Below are 19,487 nucleotides of genomic sequence, written 5' to 3' on the forward strand. Positions count from 1 at the left end.
AATTAATGTTGTTCAGTTGCTTTGATGCAATGTATTTTGTTTAAAGCGCTATATAAATAAAGGTGACTCGACTTGACTTGACTACAATAAATTTGGAGGTATTATCAAAAGTCATTAACAACAATACTAGTTGACTGACATTTAAAGGGTTTTAGCTTTTTGTACAGTAATGTTTCTGGACAATTAGAAAATGGGCAAATAATAATTATATATATATATATATATATATATATATATATATATATATATATATATATATATATATATATATTTGCTTTTTACATTGCATACAATCCTGCAGCACCACCTGGTGGGTTCTTAGTGTAAATTCTGCTGTTTGAAATAACAGTTATTTTAGTTTTTTAGGATTTTAGTTATTTTCTGTATCTCGACAATTTAGGCTCCATACAGATTATTTAGTTGTTGGTCACTATAAAGTGCTTTTGACTTGCTGATCCTTGTCATTAGAAAAAATAAATGGTAGGGTTAGAGACTCGAAAATTGTCTTTAATCGCTCAGATATATTAATAATTATTTTGTTAAATTAAATGCTGAGCTCCTCGGTTTTGTTGTAAAGATGTGAACTATTATTGAACTTGAACCTGAAGCGGAAGCAGCACGCTGACACGATGAACTCACAAATCCTGTTACTTTTCTCCGCGCTTCTCAGGATTGACCAATCACATTTGACAGTGATTACTAGCTAACGTTCGTTTATAATATATATTTTAGCAACTTCTAGAGAGAAATTGTACGATTTATACCAGCCATTTATAGTACAGATTTCTCAAGTGAGACAAAAAAAATGTATAAATAAAATAAAAATAAGAACTCGTCCTTCGTCAAATGTGTCGCATCGGTTTTTCCGCGCCTCGACACGCCCCCTGTCGGAACATCCGTCGTGGTGTACTTCTGCTATCAGATGCGCGTCAGTCTGTCGTCACTCACGACTTGCGGATCTTCGGTCTGTTCCGCCGGTGTCGGTGAGCGCGAGGCGGACGCGCCCTCGGGTTGAGATCGACGCGGCTCAATAACGCGCAGAGTAGTGCTTCTGTAGATACAGCACGTGACGCGCGGACGAGCGGCGCGTCTGAGTAAGATGATCCGTGACAGTCACCAGATCCGCTGCTCTGCCCGTTCAACAGCCGACTAACGTTAGCTGACAGCTACAGCTGGCACAGATGAGCGGTTTATAAAGTCATGTAGTGTGTCTGTAGTCTTCGAGCAGTGATACAGATCAGATCAGATCAGATCAGTCTGTGTGACCTGACGCGTGAGTACTGGACTAAATATACTTCATTACCGCTGCTGAAGTGTTCTGTATAATGTAGTCAAGTGCTGTTGAAACTTATGACTCTCCACTACCTTTTAAATAAAGTTTTTTTTCCTCTTTATTATATATATATATATATAATTTAGAACAGCCAATGAAATTCAATTTAGTGTAAAATATAGTTGTAATTTACTTCCTCTTAACATAAAGCAAATCATTTTAATACCTTTAATTCCAAATTATTCCCATCTTAATAATGACAGCGCAGTAATACTGTTTATCGCCTTCTTTAATGAGATCATAAGGTCAGAACTTAGTGATGAAATACTGATTATTAGTTTACGAATTTACTTTAGTTAACATCCTAACTGTACCTCAATTTTCTTTGGTCAGTTTCAGACAGTGTTATTGTAGTATTATCTATATACTAATAGTGCTGTCAAACGACAGTTTTCGTTTAGATAATATATGTGTGTGTACTGTGTATATTTAAGGAAAATGTTTTGTTTATATATATATATATATATATATATATATATATATATATATATATATACACACACGTGTATGTTTGTGGATTTATATATACATGATAAATACGCATAGTACACATACATATATGTAAACAAAAACTTTTATTTTGGATGTGATTAATTGTTTGACAGCACTAACTAATATACTATTTATTAATATTGAGAGTTTTATATTTTCAGAGTTTATTTGAATTTGAGAATAAGTTCTAGTATTTTATGTACTTGCATTTTTATTGATGGTTGTATATCTGAAAAGTTTTTTTTGTTTTAGTTAAAAAAATGGTTTTGTATTGTGTATATAATTGTGGCTGAGTACTATGAGTAAAAAAAAATTATCTTCTCTTCTCTTCTCTTCTCTTCTCTTCTCTTCTCTTCTCTTCTCTTCTCTTCTCTCCTCTCCTCTGTTATGTAAGTGTGTCTCTCATCTCTGTACTCGTGGGAGCTCTGACTCAAACGTGTCCTTGTTTGAGATCCCAGTGTAGTCCCAGGCCACTCTGTGATCAACCTGTTGCATTTACTTTGGTGTGTTCAGTGACAGTCAGTTGGATTTGTATAAACCTGTTGAGTGACTCCTGTTTGTGTTTCCTTCCCATCTCCAGGTTTCTCCAGTTTTGAGTGAAGAGCTGTCATGTTCTCTGAGCCTACAGGCATCTACACACAGTTGCAAAATTGCCATTGTTGAAGAATATGAATCACCTGTGGGCAGTGCTACACGCAGAAGGATGTGTTGGCTTCATCCAGTCGTGAAATGAAAGACTGTAATGGACACGCTCCACATCACACTCCAGAGACTTTGACCCTAAAAGTGCCTGAGACAGCTGTCTATTGGAGTGCCACTTTACTTTCCCAATTCTATCAGTTTTCTTCCTAGACAAACACCATTTTTATTTGGTAAAAATGGGCCCTTCTATGTCTCCTTTCAATAATCTGCTATGCATGCTGTTGGGCATCTCGTTCACCGTCTGGTTCACGCTGCTCTTGGTCTTCATCATCGTTCCTGCCATCTTCGGGGTGTCCTTCGGGATCCGCAGACTCTACATGAAGACGCTGCTCAAGGTGTTCGAGGTGAGGCAGGAGCTCGTCTCGCTGGGTTTTCAGGATGCTGTAGTTCATACTGATTTATTTGTGACCTTGCATTTGTTCACTGGATTGTATAGAGTTGACAGAAAGGTCGGAGTGAGACTGAGAGCGATGAATAACCAATCATTCAGTCGCATTAAATCAGACGTTTTAAATACTATAAGTGCATTTATGCATCACAACATTGTAATGCATGGAAGGAAAAATTTATATATTTTGCAAAATATTACATTTAACAGTGTTATTAAATTGTAAGCATTAAAAAAAAAAATTAAGTGAGTTTTAGATTCTTAAATTACAATTAAATATTTAATGTTTATTAGATATCTGATATGATAATGACATTGTGTAAAAAATCATGGTACTATTATGTCCAAAAAAACACTGTATTATCACAGCACCGTGTCCAAAAACTGGTACTAGCATGGTACTTTTTATTTATTGAGTGTAGTGTCAACTTCTCATGTGCTTATGTTTTACATATTCATACTCTTATATTATGGAGTTCATCTGATAAGATGTAGATGAAGCTGGGAGTGCACAGTTTGCATTTTTTATAGGTCCAGAGAACATACTGGGATCTAAATATGAATACAGTCCTGTTTTAAACTAAGAGGCCAGGTGCAAGAAATGAGATCTGGATGAAGAGCACATGTTAAGCGCATCTGGTTAATGTTTCTAGACAATGCATGATTTGCTTCCTTTACTGGCACTGTTTCCCCCCCAGATGAAAATCCTGGAGTGGAGGTGGAGTGTAGAGTCTCCAGCTGTGGCTGATGTATTTCAGCATTACCTCACGTCCGTCTGAGGCGGTTGTGTAACTGCCTGAGCAGACATGCGTGTTACTCTCCTCCTGCTGCCTGAAACTGAAAACAAGTATTTTTCCAACATCAAACAGGAGAATTTCTTAAAATGAAGGAGAAATTCTAGTAAAACGTTATGTTGTTTGGGTGTTAAACAACATTCGCTTAGCCAACCCAGTCACGTAAAGCTGTAAAGAGGAAGTTTGATAGATAATAATAGTTTTAAATCCCTAAAAAATGTTAAATAAGAAAAATAAAAATGCTAAAAAGTGCTATTCCTGGCTGTGTGTAAACCTACAGCTCTGCAGCTGTACACAGCAACAGCATTGAACATTTCTACTGTACCTTGAGCTTCCAGGGTCAAGATTAGGAAAAACTGTGTTGTGTCTCGGTCCTCAACCTCAAAGCACTCTTCTTACAGATTAGAAGAAACCTCAGATAGAGAAATAAGACAAATAAATAGACTAAGATTGAGGCATTGAAGATAAAGCAAAACGAGTGTTAATTTGGCAAGATGTCAATAGCAGCCCTTCAGTGTTTTCTGATTCTCAAGTCCGTTGTGTGCTCCACATGCCTGAATTAACATACTGACATTATTCGTCTTCCCACAGCTTTTCAATAAAGTGCTTGTTGTTCCCTCGGGGGAACATTATGTATGTATGTGTGTGTGTGTGTGTGTTTGTGCTACAGTCCCCCGCAATATGTTTTCAAATCATGAAACAAGCAGTTTATTTTAAGGTCCATTATGATATAATCTATTGAGGAAGTAAATGAGTTTTATTTGGCGATGATGACTCGCTGACTGTGCATTAGATGTGTAACAGAGTGCTGCAGGGATGACATTTTTGTAGGCCAAAACCTGGAAAAAACAAGTTAACCTAGCATTTTAGCTCTTCCAGTGCCATTGGGGGGCAGCTGTGGCGTAAAGGTTAGAGAGCCGGACTAGTACCAGGAGGTTGCAGGTTCGAGTCTCGGTGCTGGCAGGAGTTGTAGGTGGGAGGGAGTTAATGAACAGCACTCTCTTCCACCCTCAATATGTGAAACAAAAATATGTAATCACTGCGACACTCTCTGATTGCAATAATATTTATTATTTTTTTATGATATTTCCCAAAATTCATTGATTTATTTGTTGATCAGAGGGTTAAATATGTATTTAGTTTCAAATAAATTACATTCTAGCATTTGTATGCATATAAAGATTTAGATAATACTTTTATCTAATAATAATAATATCTTTTTAGTTAAATGAAGATCATTATTACAATAGTTAAACTGTACTAGAATGTCTCAGTGGTAATAATATTGCATTAAATTGACGTTGTTTTTCTTTGTTTTGTTTTTTTGTCAGTGGGCCACAGTGAGGATGGAAAGAGGAGCCAAGGAGAAAAACCATCTTTTGTACAGGCCTTGCAGTCTTAATAGTACGTGTGTGAGCACACCTGTGGGACGAGATCTGTTACTTCAGCTGTGTGCTCGTCTGCTTGTTCATCTGAGGGACATCGCTTGTTTTGGCGTGTCCCAAGTACACTGTCAAACTCACAGAACGTGTTCTGAGGTGGTTTTGTCAGTTGACCTATCAACAGAAAGATCAGGCAGCAATTAAAGGCAGTCAAACTACATTTGTGTCTAGGGCTGGACGATTATTAGATTTATGTTTTTTTAAAATGACATCGATTCAATATTGATTCTCAAAAGCCACAAATCAATCTTTTCCAGTATTTATTTCAGCACACATTCTCCGTAGGATTTTTATGCTCAAATGTATGACTTTTTAAGACCTTAAGAATAAACCTTGTGTTTATTCAATACAATTATAACATTAGCCTTTTTATGTTTAATCATCACATTTAGCCATATCGCAAATCTGGTCTTTCCATCCCAAAATTTAAGACCTCTTGAAATCATAATTAAGACTTTCTTATACAATTTAAGACTGAAATTTAAGACCCCACGGAAACCCTGTTAAAACGAGATCTGATTAATGTGAATCTTATCATTACTCTTCTCCACTAGATGTCACCCTTATTTATCTTGCGCGATGTTACAACGGAAAGCCTGTTACTCATTCAGCGGTTATCTTATGAAACTGCTGATGAGAACCATGAACAAAGCCATACGCGTGATTCGCAATGCTCAGGTGAAATGCTAAAGGACTACTATACATTTACAGAAGCATTTGATATCACGTATAAGGAGCCATGATTTCCGCAATCAATGAATGAATGGTGGATGGTGCAGCGCATTGTTTTGTTTACTAACGTACGTACATACATACTGAAGCGAGGACGACGCTCGTGGTGTTTTCAGCTTCTATGATCTCACTATGATGATATGAATACACAAATATCATCTCCAGCTGCTCTGAGAGTAACTTTATTAGCATTTCACCGTTTCATTTGAGAAAACTACCGATGTATCACATACACAGCAGCTGCAAGTCCCTCACGGCAACCCGTCAAAATAAAAGTAACGTTATAGTTTAATGTTAAGAAACGTCAGAATTTATTATTATATAGCAGTCTTAAGACTTAATGCTACTACTGCTCATACATATTAATCTTTTTGTATTCACCATTTGTAAACTCGTGTTTACTTTTTAGAAACATCAATAGGATTTGTATTAAAATTATATTCACTGAATGCAATAAAAAAAATCGACAATCGAAATCGAATCAAAGTGTTTGTTGATCTAATTGCAGATTAAGAAAATATAATTTCTTCTAATTTCTTGATATTGTGTATATTATTTTATCCCAGGCATTATTGCTAAAGAACCTACATCACTTGAAGACGAGCTCAAAGAGATTCGGCGAAACTGCAGCAGCCCAGAGTTGGAAGGCTCCGCCTCCACCAGCACAGGCCCCTCCCCTTCCTCGTCAGAGTTTGAGATGTCGGACACCTTCTACTTCTGCCGCCGTGGCATTGAAAGCATCGTAGATGACGAGGTTACCAAGTGTTTCTCGGCAGAGGAGCTGGAGTCGTGGAACTTGCTGACCAGGAGCAACTATAACTTCAACCACATCAGCAGCAGACTGACGGTGCTGTGGGGTCTCGGGGTTGTCATCCGTTATGGGTTCCTGCTGCCCCTCAGGTGACGAAGTTGGGCGCTAATATTATAATTCTGCCTGGTACAAAGAATTTGTATTGCCAGTAACCCATAAATGGCTGATATTTCAGTTTTACACTATTTTTTCTAAATAAATTAAAATAGTATAAACTAAAATCAGTAATTTTAAATGGCAGTGAATGGAGGCGTCACATCATTGTAATGTACAGTATGATAAATTTATATTCACTTTAAAATTTTAAATTTGCTAAAAATACATTTAACCATGTTAAAATGATTCCAGTAATTACTTCAGTGAACATTAGATGACAGTACAAGTAATAAAATATATTAAAAAAATAGGAGAAATAATCATCAAAATTAAATACAGAGTATTGGCTTCCAATTTAAGCTGGTACTAGAAAATTAAAAAAACTCATTTATGCTGGTAATGGATGAGGTACCAATATATAGTGTGAAGTAAACTAAGAAAATAACCCTTGTTTATTGAATAAACAGATGAGACACTTACTGTTTCTGGCACGTGTCTGAATTTAGCGTCTTACAATACAGGCTAATTCTGCCGCCCCTCAGGGCCTTATGGAGCTTGTGTAGGATTAATGTCAGTCAGGGCAGTGGCCTTAACCCACATTCCTTAATATAAACTCACCATCCCGTGGGCACATTTGAGATGAGGAAGTGCGCCTGATATCTGAGCTCTGTTTAATCAGATGCTCTCAACTGCTTATTGCAGGATTAATTGAATTATGCACAGAAACCCGAATGCTCAGTATTATTGCTTGAACTTTTCAGCAGCATGCATTGGGTCAGAGCCGTGGTGCGATGGAGAGTGTGTGTGCTCCTGGAACTGTTGTGATCATAGCTCATGTAGGTTTATATTTGACCTGTGACATATTACAGTCTCTCTAATCCATTAAAGAGCAGGTCACTTGGTATTTTAAAGTGTCCTAATATTGTCATGGAGTCCCCTACAACAGATTCAAATCCATCTAAGGACAGAAAGCATTGCAATTTTCTCAGAATATACATTTGATATTAGAGTCACTTTCCAATGATTCCAAAATGATTAGTTCCTAGCAAGTTCGGAGCAAACCCCTCCCTTCCTCAAGCATACTCTGCTCTGATTGGTCAGCTGGACAAGCCTGTTGTGATTGGCACAGAGAGGAGTCCTTGAGACAGTTACCCAGCACTTCTATTGACAAAACACCTTCACATTAAACAATAATATAGTGCGCCAATTCGTTCTTATAATAATGACATAATACAAAAACACTTATTCAAGCGAATCGGGCACACAGCTAAAGTTTAGCTGCTAAACTGTGAACACTTAAAACACTAATGGTGGGTTCATTAGCCAAGGGCTAACCTGACTAACTGATGAAACAATACAGTCTGTAAACCAAAATATGTCTAGTGTAATGTTTGAAGAACGACAGACAAAAGACGCTCTGTCTTAACTTTGAATCAGAACCGAGAACAGCTGTGTCACAGGAGCTCCAGCCTTAAATATCTCCCTCGTATCACCCGCATTAACCCTAGAACTGCCACTGCAGCGCAATAAACAGCAATTTCACAATGATTATAAAGTCTGTGTGCTACACTACATTCATTATTATTAAAAGAAGTAATTAGAAAAACCTCAGTCTACAATAATCAACACATTCTTAGGAAATAGTAAGTTCACAGTAAATTATCAGAACTTCTTCAGTACGACAGTGATATGTTTTACCTGGAAACCTAAAGCTGCACTAGGCATACATCACATATTATCAAAACAACTTGGTATTTTGAGCACTCAGTTGAAAATATACACATAACTTATCAATCGTACTACTTACAGACGCTTGTTAGTCCAAATTAAGAAGATCAGAAGCCAACAAAGATAAAAGCCAAGTAATGCACTCAGTAATTTATTGCTTTTTTTTAAAAAAATGTAAATAAAATGATTAAATATTAAAATGATATACAATCATATGATATGAATACTCTCAATATTCTGCATAGAGTATTAGCTATGTTTCAGAGATCCAGAAACTGCATACAAAACACTTGTGCACTTTTAAATGAAAAAGAGTTAAAGGGTCAGTTTTGTAAAGACTGTTCTAGAGTTGGAGCTGAAATGTCTTGTTTTTGGTTTATCAGGTTAACATTAGCAATCACAGGAGTGGGCCTATTGGTCGTCTTAACTGCCATGATTGGTTTTCTGCCCAATGGGAGGTAGGAATCAATATAATATAACAAATTTTAAACTAGTCCTAGAACAACACATCTGTGAGGCCAGTAACAGATGTTAGCGTGTCTCTGTGTGTGTTTGCAGGATGAAGAATTTTCTCAGTGAGAAGGTGCACCTGATGTGTTATCGTATCTGTGTGAGAGCGCTGACTGCTATCATCACATACCATCACAGGTAAGAAGCGCCACAGAAAAACATGTGCACGCTTACTCGAAATCTCCTATCTGGAGCCTGCATTCTGAAACAACATGTTCCCAATCACACACATACATGCTCACAATAGCATACTCATACTCTCACAATGAGATTCTCACAATCTTATGAACACACATGCACACCCACATTACCTACAGTACACTAACAATCAGACATTCACATTCACGGGCAGTCACACACACTTTCTCAATCAGGCAGTCACACAATCACAATTACACAAACTAATACCCATTCTGAATCACATACACGCACACTAACATTCACTCAGTCACACACTTGCTTACAATCTGACACGTTCACAATAACACCTCCATACACTCAAATGTTTTATTCTTTATTTAACCAGGTTTTAATCATGCATTCAGACTCACATGCTCACAATCACATATTCAAAGTTCTCTTTGGAGTAGTTCTTCAAACCTGACTGTCTTCCTTGGGACACAAATGAAACAGTTGGAGGAATGTGCATATTGCTCTTTTCAGTGCATTTGACCCTACGCAAAGCTCTGCCCCCTGAATTACTGTTGCCATATCTGACAACCCATGACACTCGCACGCCAGGCAGTGAAAAATACATCAAGGAGCAAAAAGGACACTGACAACGAGCCGACAGATAAGACAGACAAGACTTTAGGTGTGAGACAAAGTATCAGCTTTTTACATTTTGTCATTCTGTAAAAAATTAAAAAAATAAATAGCGATTTGTGGCTCTTTAATGTGTCTTTAACATCTCTTCCTCTTAAATAAACATGAATCAACATCAGAAGGTATCTAGTTTCAACCGCGAAAAGACTTTATAACACACCATTTTTCAAGGTCAAGTCCACCAACGTTAATCTACTCTCTACTCTCTAATCTACTGTCGTGTCTGTAATAGCAGAAACAGTGTTATGATTGGTCAGATCGCCTGTCAATCAAACGTCCTTGCAGTAAATTAGAGCTGGTGCTTGTGAATGTTAACTTAGCATGTTCTGAATCAATGGTGAAGGGACGATTAGATTCTGAAGTTATCTGACACACAAACAGAGTAGGGTCCCACATCATAACACCCAAACGGTGACAGTGAGTTAACATGGGTTTGGTGTTTCAATGTCAGCTCAGCTTTGAACTCTTCCAGTTCCCTCTTCATCATTATCTCAGCTAGTCATTCCTGCATGTGTTCATGTGTGGTGTTTCAGGTCACTGTCCTCCTGTGCATTCTCTCTCTATCTCCTGTTCTCTTCTTCCCAAAATACGATAAGAATAAAGAAAAGTCTTTCTCTTTCTCTCTTGACCAGTCAAATTGTCTCCTTTCCCAGGCACGTTCAGGGTTTTGTGACAACAAAACAGCATGAAGAAGATACTACTAATCTGTTAGACAAACTCACATTGCTCTGCCACCCCTGCCACTATTAACTCTCTCTGCTCAGAAACCCGTCTCTTTCTCTTTCTCTGGGACAGTGAAAACAAACCCAAGAATGGAGGCATCTGTGTCGCCAACCACACGTCACCCATTGACGTCATTATACTAGCCAGTGACGGATGCTATGCAATGGTAAGTGTGTGTTTCTTAGTGGGTATGTGTGAGAAAGCTGCTCTCAGAGGGTTAATCGTGTGTGTGTGTGTGTGTGTGTGTGTTATAGGTGGGTCAGATCCACGGGGGCCTGATGGGGCTCATTCAGAGATCTATGGTGAAAGCTTGTCCACACATTTGGTTTGAGCGCTCGGAAGTCAAAGATCGCCTTCTAGTGGCTAAAAGGTAACACAGCATCACAGCTTGTTCTTATTTCTGTGCCTTTTAACCAAAAGTGCTGGATTCTTCTAAAAAATATTCCTCTTAGTTGAAATATTTCACTGAATTGCATTTTTTTAAACACTCATATATTGTTATTATTGTTATTAATCAAAAGAGTTTGATTCCAGGTTGAGCGATCATGTAAAAGACAAAAGTAAACTGCCGATCCTCATATTCCCTGAAGGTGAGCTGAACTCATTCTCAGAAGTTTGTGTTAATATGAAAGAGAGATTAGAGTATTACTATGTTTGTTTCCTACATCCATGGACATTAAAACGTTTGGGGTTGGTAATATTTGTAATGTATTTAAAAGAAGTCTCTTATGTTCATCAAGGCTGCCTTTATTTGTTCATACAGTAAAATACAGTAAAACGGTAATACTGTGAAATATCATTTCTATTTCCATGAATGGTTTTCTATTTGAAAAACTATTTTAAAATGTAATTCATTCTTGTGATGCAAAGCTGAATTTTCAGCCTCCATTACTCCAGTGTCTCATGATCCTTAATATTTTTGTGGAAGCCTCGATATGTTACTTACTAACCCTCAACTCTTGATCAGTAGTGTATGTATTTGTAAATTGAAATGCTTGTGTACTGATCTGTTTTTTTCAGGCAGAGAAAGAATGTGACGGAAAAACTTGTTGCGAATGAATAAATTACATTTGACCTTTTACAGTTTCTCCACTGATTCATAAGTGCATATAAACGTGTAGTAACTAACATGGAACAAGTGATGCGATTTGGTTGTTAATAGGCTATTACTGTATGTTTATATTATGTTTGTCTCCAGGTACCTGCATTAATAACACATCAGTCATGATGTTCAAGAAAGGAAGCTTTGAAATTGCCTCAACCGTTTACCCTGTCGCCATAAAGGTCAGAACATCTCACTTCCCTTGTGAATACTTCGGGTTAGGGATGTGTGCAAACCTTGAACATCAAGAATTAAACGCTGGTTAAACAATGTTTGTGTTGTGATCAAAAATGATACGTGAATGGCACCCATGCTAGTCTGAGACGCTAATGAAAATACTGCTATTTGAAGAATTACATCTTTTTAATGAGGTCTCAAACTTTTGCACTCTACTGCAAATTGTTAGACATGTTGAGTTTAACGTGAGCTATTTCTGTTCTCTGAGTTGATCGGAGTTATGGCTGGTGGATGATATAACAGATATAACAGGCGAAAACTAAAAATCCCATAGACCTGAGCCATCTCTAGGGACTTGGGGGTGGACTCTTTTGACTTGGTACAGTAAGCAAGCCCCTAGCCATCCAAGTAAATCATAGCAACATGTTTGAAACCACCCACAACACCCTGGCATCAAGTACAAATCTAGTATTACCACAGTGTCCTCTTTTGAGTGCTGAAATAACTTTTTTTTTTCTTTTACCGATCCTTTACATGAGCAAATGTCCTCTGACAGGGCAGTTAATGCGTGTTTTACACTTAAAACATGCTGGACATCCTGATTATTCCCAATTAAAAGATGTTTTTTCAGTTATTAGTAATTTTTTTTGATGCTGTAGCTGCTTTCTCAAAGGCTCCTCCTCGTTTGCATCAGATTTTATGCTAAGAAAAATGATGAAGGGCAGATGATTACGATGTTGATGTCTTAATCAGTATTTGTCAGCAATAACATCTTAACATCCTTAAAACAAGATCACTTGGGAGGCAAAATTGTGGAAGATATTAAGAATTATTTTTACATTGTGTTAGCTTCAATGTGTTTTGTTTTTAAATGCGCTTTTCTTTGTGTATTTTAAGCTTTATTTCAAGGTTTAAAAGTTTTAAATACCATCAAATTTTTAAACAGATAAGAAATATTATCTGTATGCATTTGTTTTGAGAATATGTAGGTGTGTTTACTGGAGAAAGAAAATGCGTCAGCAAGCATTGTGTTGGTGGTTGCATTGTATTTAATTGGCATGTTTTGTGATTTTCTAGTATGACCCTCGGTTTGGGGAAGCCTTCTGGAACAGCAGTAAGTTTGGGATGGTGAATTATCTGCTCAGGATGATGAGTAGCTGGGCCATCGTGTGCAGCGTGTGGTACCTGCCTCCGATGAACCGTCAGGTAATGCCTACACGCATACATCCACTCCTTGAATGCAGTTAAATCCGTATTATGAATGATTGCACTGCCCTTCCTATTTTTAAATTGGTGCATTTAATACTCAAATCAAACACAAATGAGCCCGTGTGGGTTTGAAGTTTTGTCCACCCACCAAAGATTGGAAATGGACATCTGTGTTTGCATGTGGGCATGCAGATAAACAAATACACCATTGTTTTTTAATGCACGTAAAGGCTCCTGTCCCAAAAACCGCCCCACCTTGAATGCTACAAAAGTTCTCTGGAAAATCACTTCCTTTGTGTATTTATAGTTTGATTTCCTATTTTAGAAAAATAATAATGGTTTCTTCAATTATACTGCTGTTCACTGAAAATGCTGAGAATGTGTTTTTTTTAAACAAGTGTGAAAATACAGTTTTAGCACTTAATCAATTTTAAAACCAAAGGTCAGGTTTTTTTTTTTTGTCAGTGTCTGTTTTGTCACCTTGCAGGAAGATGAGGATGCAATGCAGTTTGCTAACAGAGTAAAAGCAGCCATTGCCAGACAGGGTGGTCTGGTGGACCTGCTGTGGTAAGTCAATATCTGACTCAAAATGAAAAATCTGTAAATCTGGCTGTAAATAAATGGCAGATATGGAACGGATATTAATTTAGCAACATAAGATAAACCTTAGGTAGGGTAGGATTTCAGAAAGGCTAGCAGTAGCAAGCTATCTTCAAAAGCGTAAGATCCCACTCTCCTAGCAAATCACTCTCTAAAGTTAGGCCTCTTCCTAAACACATGAACACGCAGTCCAGTTCAGAGGCTAACCACCGACACGATGAGAGAGGATTGAATGCAGCTCTGTCAGATTATCTCATGTCTCGTTCACTGGTGAGAAAACTTTAAAGTGCAAAGTTCATAACATTACAATAATAACGCCTTCCAGTCTCACTCGGTCTGCAGTAGTGCAATGAGCAAAGAACTAACGGTGCACAGGTGTGCAGATACATATGTTTACAGGACAGCTTATTGTAGCCCTCAGACTGAGGAATATGATTGGAAGAACATTTTATGGTCCTACACCTTCTTCAGACAGTATAAATACATTTAGACCATTTAACTTAGTGAATGCTATCAGGATGTGAATAGAGACTTTTAAACAGCATAACAAAATATGTTTCTGAACCAGATCACCTACCCTGTCTTTAACGTACATAACCGATAAGAAAAACGGTTGCACTTTATTTTACAGTACGTGTACTAACATGTACTTATAGTGAACTTACAGTGTATTTATCTAAGAAAGTTCTGGTAATACAAGGTAACTACATGGGGTAGGGTTAGGTTTAGGGGTAGGTTCAGGGTTAGTACCTAGTTATTACATAGTTATTGTAATTACTATAATAAGTACATAGTATTTACATGAGGAACAGGACTGTAAAATAAAGTGCTACCAAAAAAAACCATCAAGTGTGAGCCGTCACACAGAGAGTTGTGGTAACGTCAATGTAGGGGTTTTGTGAGATGACTTGATCTTTCTCACTTCTAAAAACTGTAAATTTAACAGTATTTTACTGTAAAATAGTTTGAAATGTCCTATTAGTTACATTATTACAAATTTTCCACTATAGAGTAATGAGATTTAACTTTGACCAATTAACAAGTTTTTAACCGCAGCAATTTTACAGTCTTTTACTGTAATTATGATCATTTATCTGTTGAGGCCAAAGAAAAGTAATAAAAACACTCTTAATATAACTGTCTGTTCAGACAAAATGTCTGGTTTAAGCTGATCTCAGAAACCCTTTTAAACCTGGCCGACATGGTTTTGACCAGACTGGGAGGCCAGCAAACCAGCTTATGCATATTAAACTGCTTTTCTTAGAAGGTAAATGGCTTTTTTTGGTAAATGTTTAGTTGAAACAATTACTATTCTATATTTTTTTAAGGGATGGTGGGTTGAAACGAGGGAAAGTGAAAGACAATTTCAAAGAGGAGCAACAAAAACTCTACAGCAAGATTTTGGTTGGAACGCAGGAGGTCCGCAGTCGCTCTTGAGGAGCGAAGACGAATCAGGTGAGGACCTGGAGGACAAGAGATGGTTCAGAGACCTGGACGACGACCTTACGGTTTTGTTTTACATCCAATAACAAGTACTGTCCTTGTTTAATTGTTCGTCTTTGTGAAAAAGACCGAAATGTGTCCAGTGTAAGGTCAGATCGGGATCAAAACACCAGGAGATGTGTTTTGATGTGTAATGTTACCTGTACTGAATTGAATGTAGCGTGATTCAGTCTATAGTGGCCGGGTTACTCATGAGGAGTCATAAGGACTCAATGCAGCAGTTTAATGCTTTCTCTCTTTTATTATCATTAACTCTTAACGTGTCATAAGGACGTGGTGAACTATTACATTTGATGGCCATGTGGTTGAAGGAATCGCCTCATCAGGCTGCACCTAGGTGTCCGAGAGCATTTCTATCTCTCTGCTATACTTCTGAATCACTTTAATCCTGGATTTTAAAAGGAGAAAACCGGGGAAATATGCACGGAAAACCTGCTCTTTATTTTAAAGACATCAGGGGAAGCCTGACCTTTGCAGATGAAAAATCTGCATTGACCTTTTAAAATACCTCTGGATAAACAATCAAACCTGTGTGAACGGTTTGAGAAGAATTACTTACAGTATATATTGTTAGTTTTTTTTTTTCTCGTCCTGTGTGAAAGATCCAGAATTTTTCCTTTCATATCTGGGATTTAAATCATGAGTCTTGACATTGTCCAAGTGACGGCCAATCGGAAACTATGAGCTATTCTTGAGGCACTGCACTCATTCAGATTAAACCCAGTGTTTGTGATGTGTTAAACAACACTATGCAGCATGTACTGTATATATGCAACCAGTGTTTCCTACAGGAGTTTTGTTTTTCTCACAGATCAATCAACCCTGAAACATGTTAAACATATTTTCCCAACAAATCAATAATTTTTTTTCAATGTATTATTATTATTTTTTTAAAGTAAAATATGTTTTATCACAACAAAACTCTCAAATTCTGTTACGAATGTATGTCTTTAAAACACAGTTATCATTTCTGGGCTCCTTTTGAGTTCATTGAGCGAGCGAGTAATCAGATTGGATTGAAAAAGCTGTCTGATGATTTATCAGTGTGATTTTGTCTGTTCAGACCAATGCATAAAAAAAACTGCAGACAGGCTGAACGAACATAAAAATTCACTTGTGATATTTCTGACACAGAATATTAGTCTTTTTACTGAACTCAAAAATGCCACGTCCTTGCAAATGTAGCTTTAGTGCAACAACATCCTGAATATCAGTGCAGGAAACACTGTACGCAACGAACTATCTCTAAAACTAAAACAATGAAGGGCTCATAATGAAGCGGAACGAAAAAGTTGTATTTTTACAACATGCTGTGTAAACAGAAAATATTTAAGCACTCTTACGTTTGAATAATAATTACTTTGCGACTGCTAAAAAAGTCTGTTTATCTTGTTCCTTTATTCTGTTCATAAGTCTAGTTTGTTTAAAATGAATGTAATCCGGATGTACTACATACGTCATGTTGTCGTTGTCATGTGACTAATAGAAGAAGTCAGTTGTGTTGCTTTGTGTGTCATTCACAAACTCTCTCATGGCATCATCCGCACACTTTTCTCCCACTTTTTCATGAATGCTGTGAATTCGGACATACTACTCATAATGTTTTCTTTGTGTACTATATGCAAAGAATACTATATGGGAAATGTGCAATTACAGATGCATAAGCTCAAGGAGGCATGTACTGTACAATGGAGTTCCCCAGTGGCTTTTGATTCAAGAAGAAATTATTATACTTCGCCTCCAAAATTGGAATCGAATTGGCTACAAGTGGTGTATTACTTCACTAATTACAACTTCAACTACAACTTACAACTGACAAGAGTCAGCTTGTAATAAACAGATGAAATATAAATAAAGTGTAGACCTCAGCTGTGATCTGAAATAGCACTCTACCATTTTAAACCAGTTAACGAGTGCATATAAATGGCCCTGTGGAAACATCGAGACAAGATAGATATACATGTTACGAGTCAGAATGCATGATATAAAGTTGCTCAGACCTGATGTAGTTCTCAGCTTTATGAGGGATTTCACTGGAGATCCTACTAGAGCTCAGTGTGGAGGGAGACATTAGTTATCTTTCCATCTAAAGTTGACAATTTAATTTGTGCGCAAAATTGGAATATCGCATAAAACACTTGCGAATTAAGCACCGTTTCCATACAATGAGCCAAAGACGACACAATCTTCACTTATACACTGCCACTAAATATCACTAAGTAAAGTAGGAGAAGCATCTGAATATAATCATTTTCATATATAATAAATTACTTTCGCCTTAGAGCGAGCTGATTAAACTCTATAAATGCAGTCATTGCTTTTGGAGGGGGTTGTGTAAGACAGGTCTGGAAGGCTGTTATACAGAAATTCTTAGATGACCGGCTTTGCTCGAGCATTTAAGAAAGAGCAAAACAATATTTCAGATGCTGAGCAATGCGATCGCTCTGTTGGTTAGTCCAGGTATTCCCTCACATGATGCACATGGAAGATTTTATTCGATAAATGTGTTTCCATCATAGTTTATGTGCATTACGGATAAAAAGGTTTGTCCAACACAATTGTGCGCATGCATTTTTAGAATTTATGTGCACCTTCATGTTTTCATCTGGAGTTTTTTTTTTTGGCGATATTCCAAAATGTGCATAATAAAGGTGAATGGAAATAGCTATTGATCATGTAGGACTTACTCCAGTGCACTGACTTTGTGCTCTTTCTCCAGTGTTTTTTTACTTCATCATAAGTTCAGTGTCCTCCTGAGATACAGCAGTTCATTTGTAGATGACATGTATTTATAGTCAAGTCTATACATGTCCTCTTCAAAACTTTAAAATTGACTTTTGCTTTTCAGAGATACAAAACGTTATTGTCAGTTTGCCCATGATAACTTCCTGCCATTGTTTTAAAAAAAGCCTGACATCACAAAAATATCTACTTCAGCAAAATAAATATTGTATTGAAATTATTTTGTAACTTCCACTATTGTTAAGTATGTCATGCTCATTATAACTGTATTTATTTAATCAAAAAATAAAATAAAATGTATTTAATATAAAAAAATAAAAAAATGTATTCCTTTAATGCTAAAGCTGTATTTTCAGCATCATGCCTCCAGTCTTCACTGTCACGTGATCCTTCAGAAATCATTCAGATTTATTTGAAATAGAAATATTTTTTAAAACTATTTCTATTTTCTATTTCTTATATGAAGTAACATTTTAAAATGTCTTCTACTTTTGATCCATTTAATGCATCCTTGCATTCAATACAAATTGTTTATGTGTACATTAATATTACATTTTTTATGCATTATTTAATTTGCTTCTCACCTGGTGGGGAGACTTAACAGGTGAATTGAGTAAAACAAATAAACAAAAAAATAATTAATTAATTAAAATCATATGAAATGGCGCTAAATTTGCCAACGTTTCATTGGTTTAACTTTGATTTACAACTGAAAATGTAATTACAAGTTGCAAAATGTGTTAATATAAACTTGCTTCTTGCCTTAATTTTTGTCCACAACAAAAGACATGCATTATGTGTGTGTGTGTGTTTTCATTTCACGTCATTGGAAAATTAAAGACATTACAAAATCCTAAATTAACAAAAAAGTCATTTTGCTGGCTCTCAAGAGGATACAACATGTGTGTGCTACTGTGTCTTTGCTACACTAAAAGTAAAGGTTCTTTAATGAAATCACTGGTTCAACGAACCTTTAACATCCAGTGAACCTTTCCATTTCACAGAAGGTTCTTTATGGTGGAAAAAGTTTCTTCAGATTTTTTAAATTGTCCTCACACGACAAAAACAATGGTTCATGTAAGACCTGTTCTCTGAAAGGTTCTTTGGGGAACATGGAGTTGTTTTTTGTTGATGGGATGGGGTTTCCTCTGTAATAACAATGACTGCTGCTATACTATGAAACAGCACCTTGCTAATACAACCTGTACATCACTGACTGATATATTAGTTACAAATATTCCAATGTGAAACAATCATATGTACAACTATATGCCATATATGTAAATAAAACAACTTCAACACAACATTCACTCACTTATGACAGTTATGTTTCTGTTATCCTTTGCTTTTTTCCCAAAGGATACACTTATATTACACCATGTTGTCCCAGGTCATGTGACGAGGGAAGCCCACTGTGGTAGAGTAGCCCTCTCGTCTGGTTTGAGAAAGATGAAGCCTGGACATTGTTTTTAGACTCTGCATTGAACTGAGGAATAGGGACAAGTTGTTCTGCCAGAGTCCTTTCACTCAACATGAATTATAAACATTCATTCAGCCTGCTGCTGCTGGGCTAGAGTC

The 19,487-nt window shown here is 36.8% G+C and overlaps 1 protein-coding gene across 2 annotated transcripts; it reads left to right on the forward strand.

The window, feature by feature from the left end:
• The first annotated feature begins 889 nt into the window (after positions 1 to 889).
• On the forward strand, positions 890 to 19,213 carry LOC128018350 (glycerol-3-phosphate acyltransferase 4). Of its 2 annotated transcripts, XM_052603818.1 has the most exons (13): positions 890 to 1,273; positions 2,406 to 2,871; positions 5,041 to 5,113; positions 6,450 to 6,783; positions 8,902 to 8,976; positions 9,077 to 9,166; positions 10,649 to 10,742; positions 10,831 to 10,946; positions 11,111 to 11,166; positions 11,775 to 11,860; positions 12,933 to 13,061; positions 13,552 to 13,631; positions 14,993 to 19,213. In XM_052603818.1, exons 2-13 carry the CDS (start codon positions 2,704 to 2,706, stop codon positions 15,099 to 15,101), a joined length of 1,410 nt encoding a protein of 469 aa, XP_052459778.1. In that variant the 5' UTR covers positions 890 to 1,273; positions 2,406 to 2,703; the 3' UTR covers positions 15,102 to 19,213. The 2 variants fall into 2 exon arrangements, with proteins under 2 accessions (XP_052459778.1, XP_052459779.1); XM_052603819.1 differs by lacking the exon at positions 14,993 to 19,213 and having other exon boundaries at positions 895 to 1,273; positions 13,530 to 13,631.
• The last annotated feature ends 274 nt before the right edge of the window (positions 19,214 to 19,487 follow it).

This window comes from Carassius gibelio, chromosome A8 (genome assembly GCF_023724105.1).
Source record: "Carassius gibelio isolate Cgi1373 ecotype wild population from Czech Republic chromosome A8, carGib1.2-hapl.c, whole genome shotgun sequence".
NCBI classification, from domain to species: Eukaryota; Metazoa; Chordata; class Actinopteri; order Cypriniformes; family Cyprinidae; genus Carassius; species Carassius gibelio.

What these genes read in the sequence shown, in the direction of transcription:
- LOC128018350 (XM_052603818.1), top strand. Translation starts at nt 2,704, where the DNA reads ATGGGCCCTTCTATGTCTCCTTTCAATAATCTGCTATGCATGCTGTTG. An exon ending in GGTTTTCTGCCCAATGGGAG is followed by an intron (nt 8,977 to 9,076) that starts GTAGGAATCAAT and finishes GTGTGTTTGCAG; the next exon opens with GATGAAGAATTTTCTCAGTG. An exon ending in TTTACCCTGTCGCCATAAAG is followed by an intron (nt 11,861 to 12,932) that starts GTCAGAACATCT and finishes GTGATTTTCTAG; the next exon opens with TATGACCCTCGGTTTGGGGA.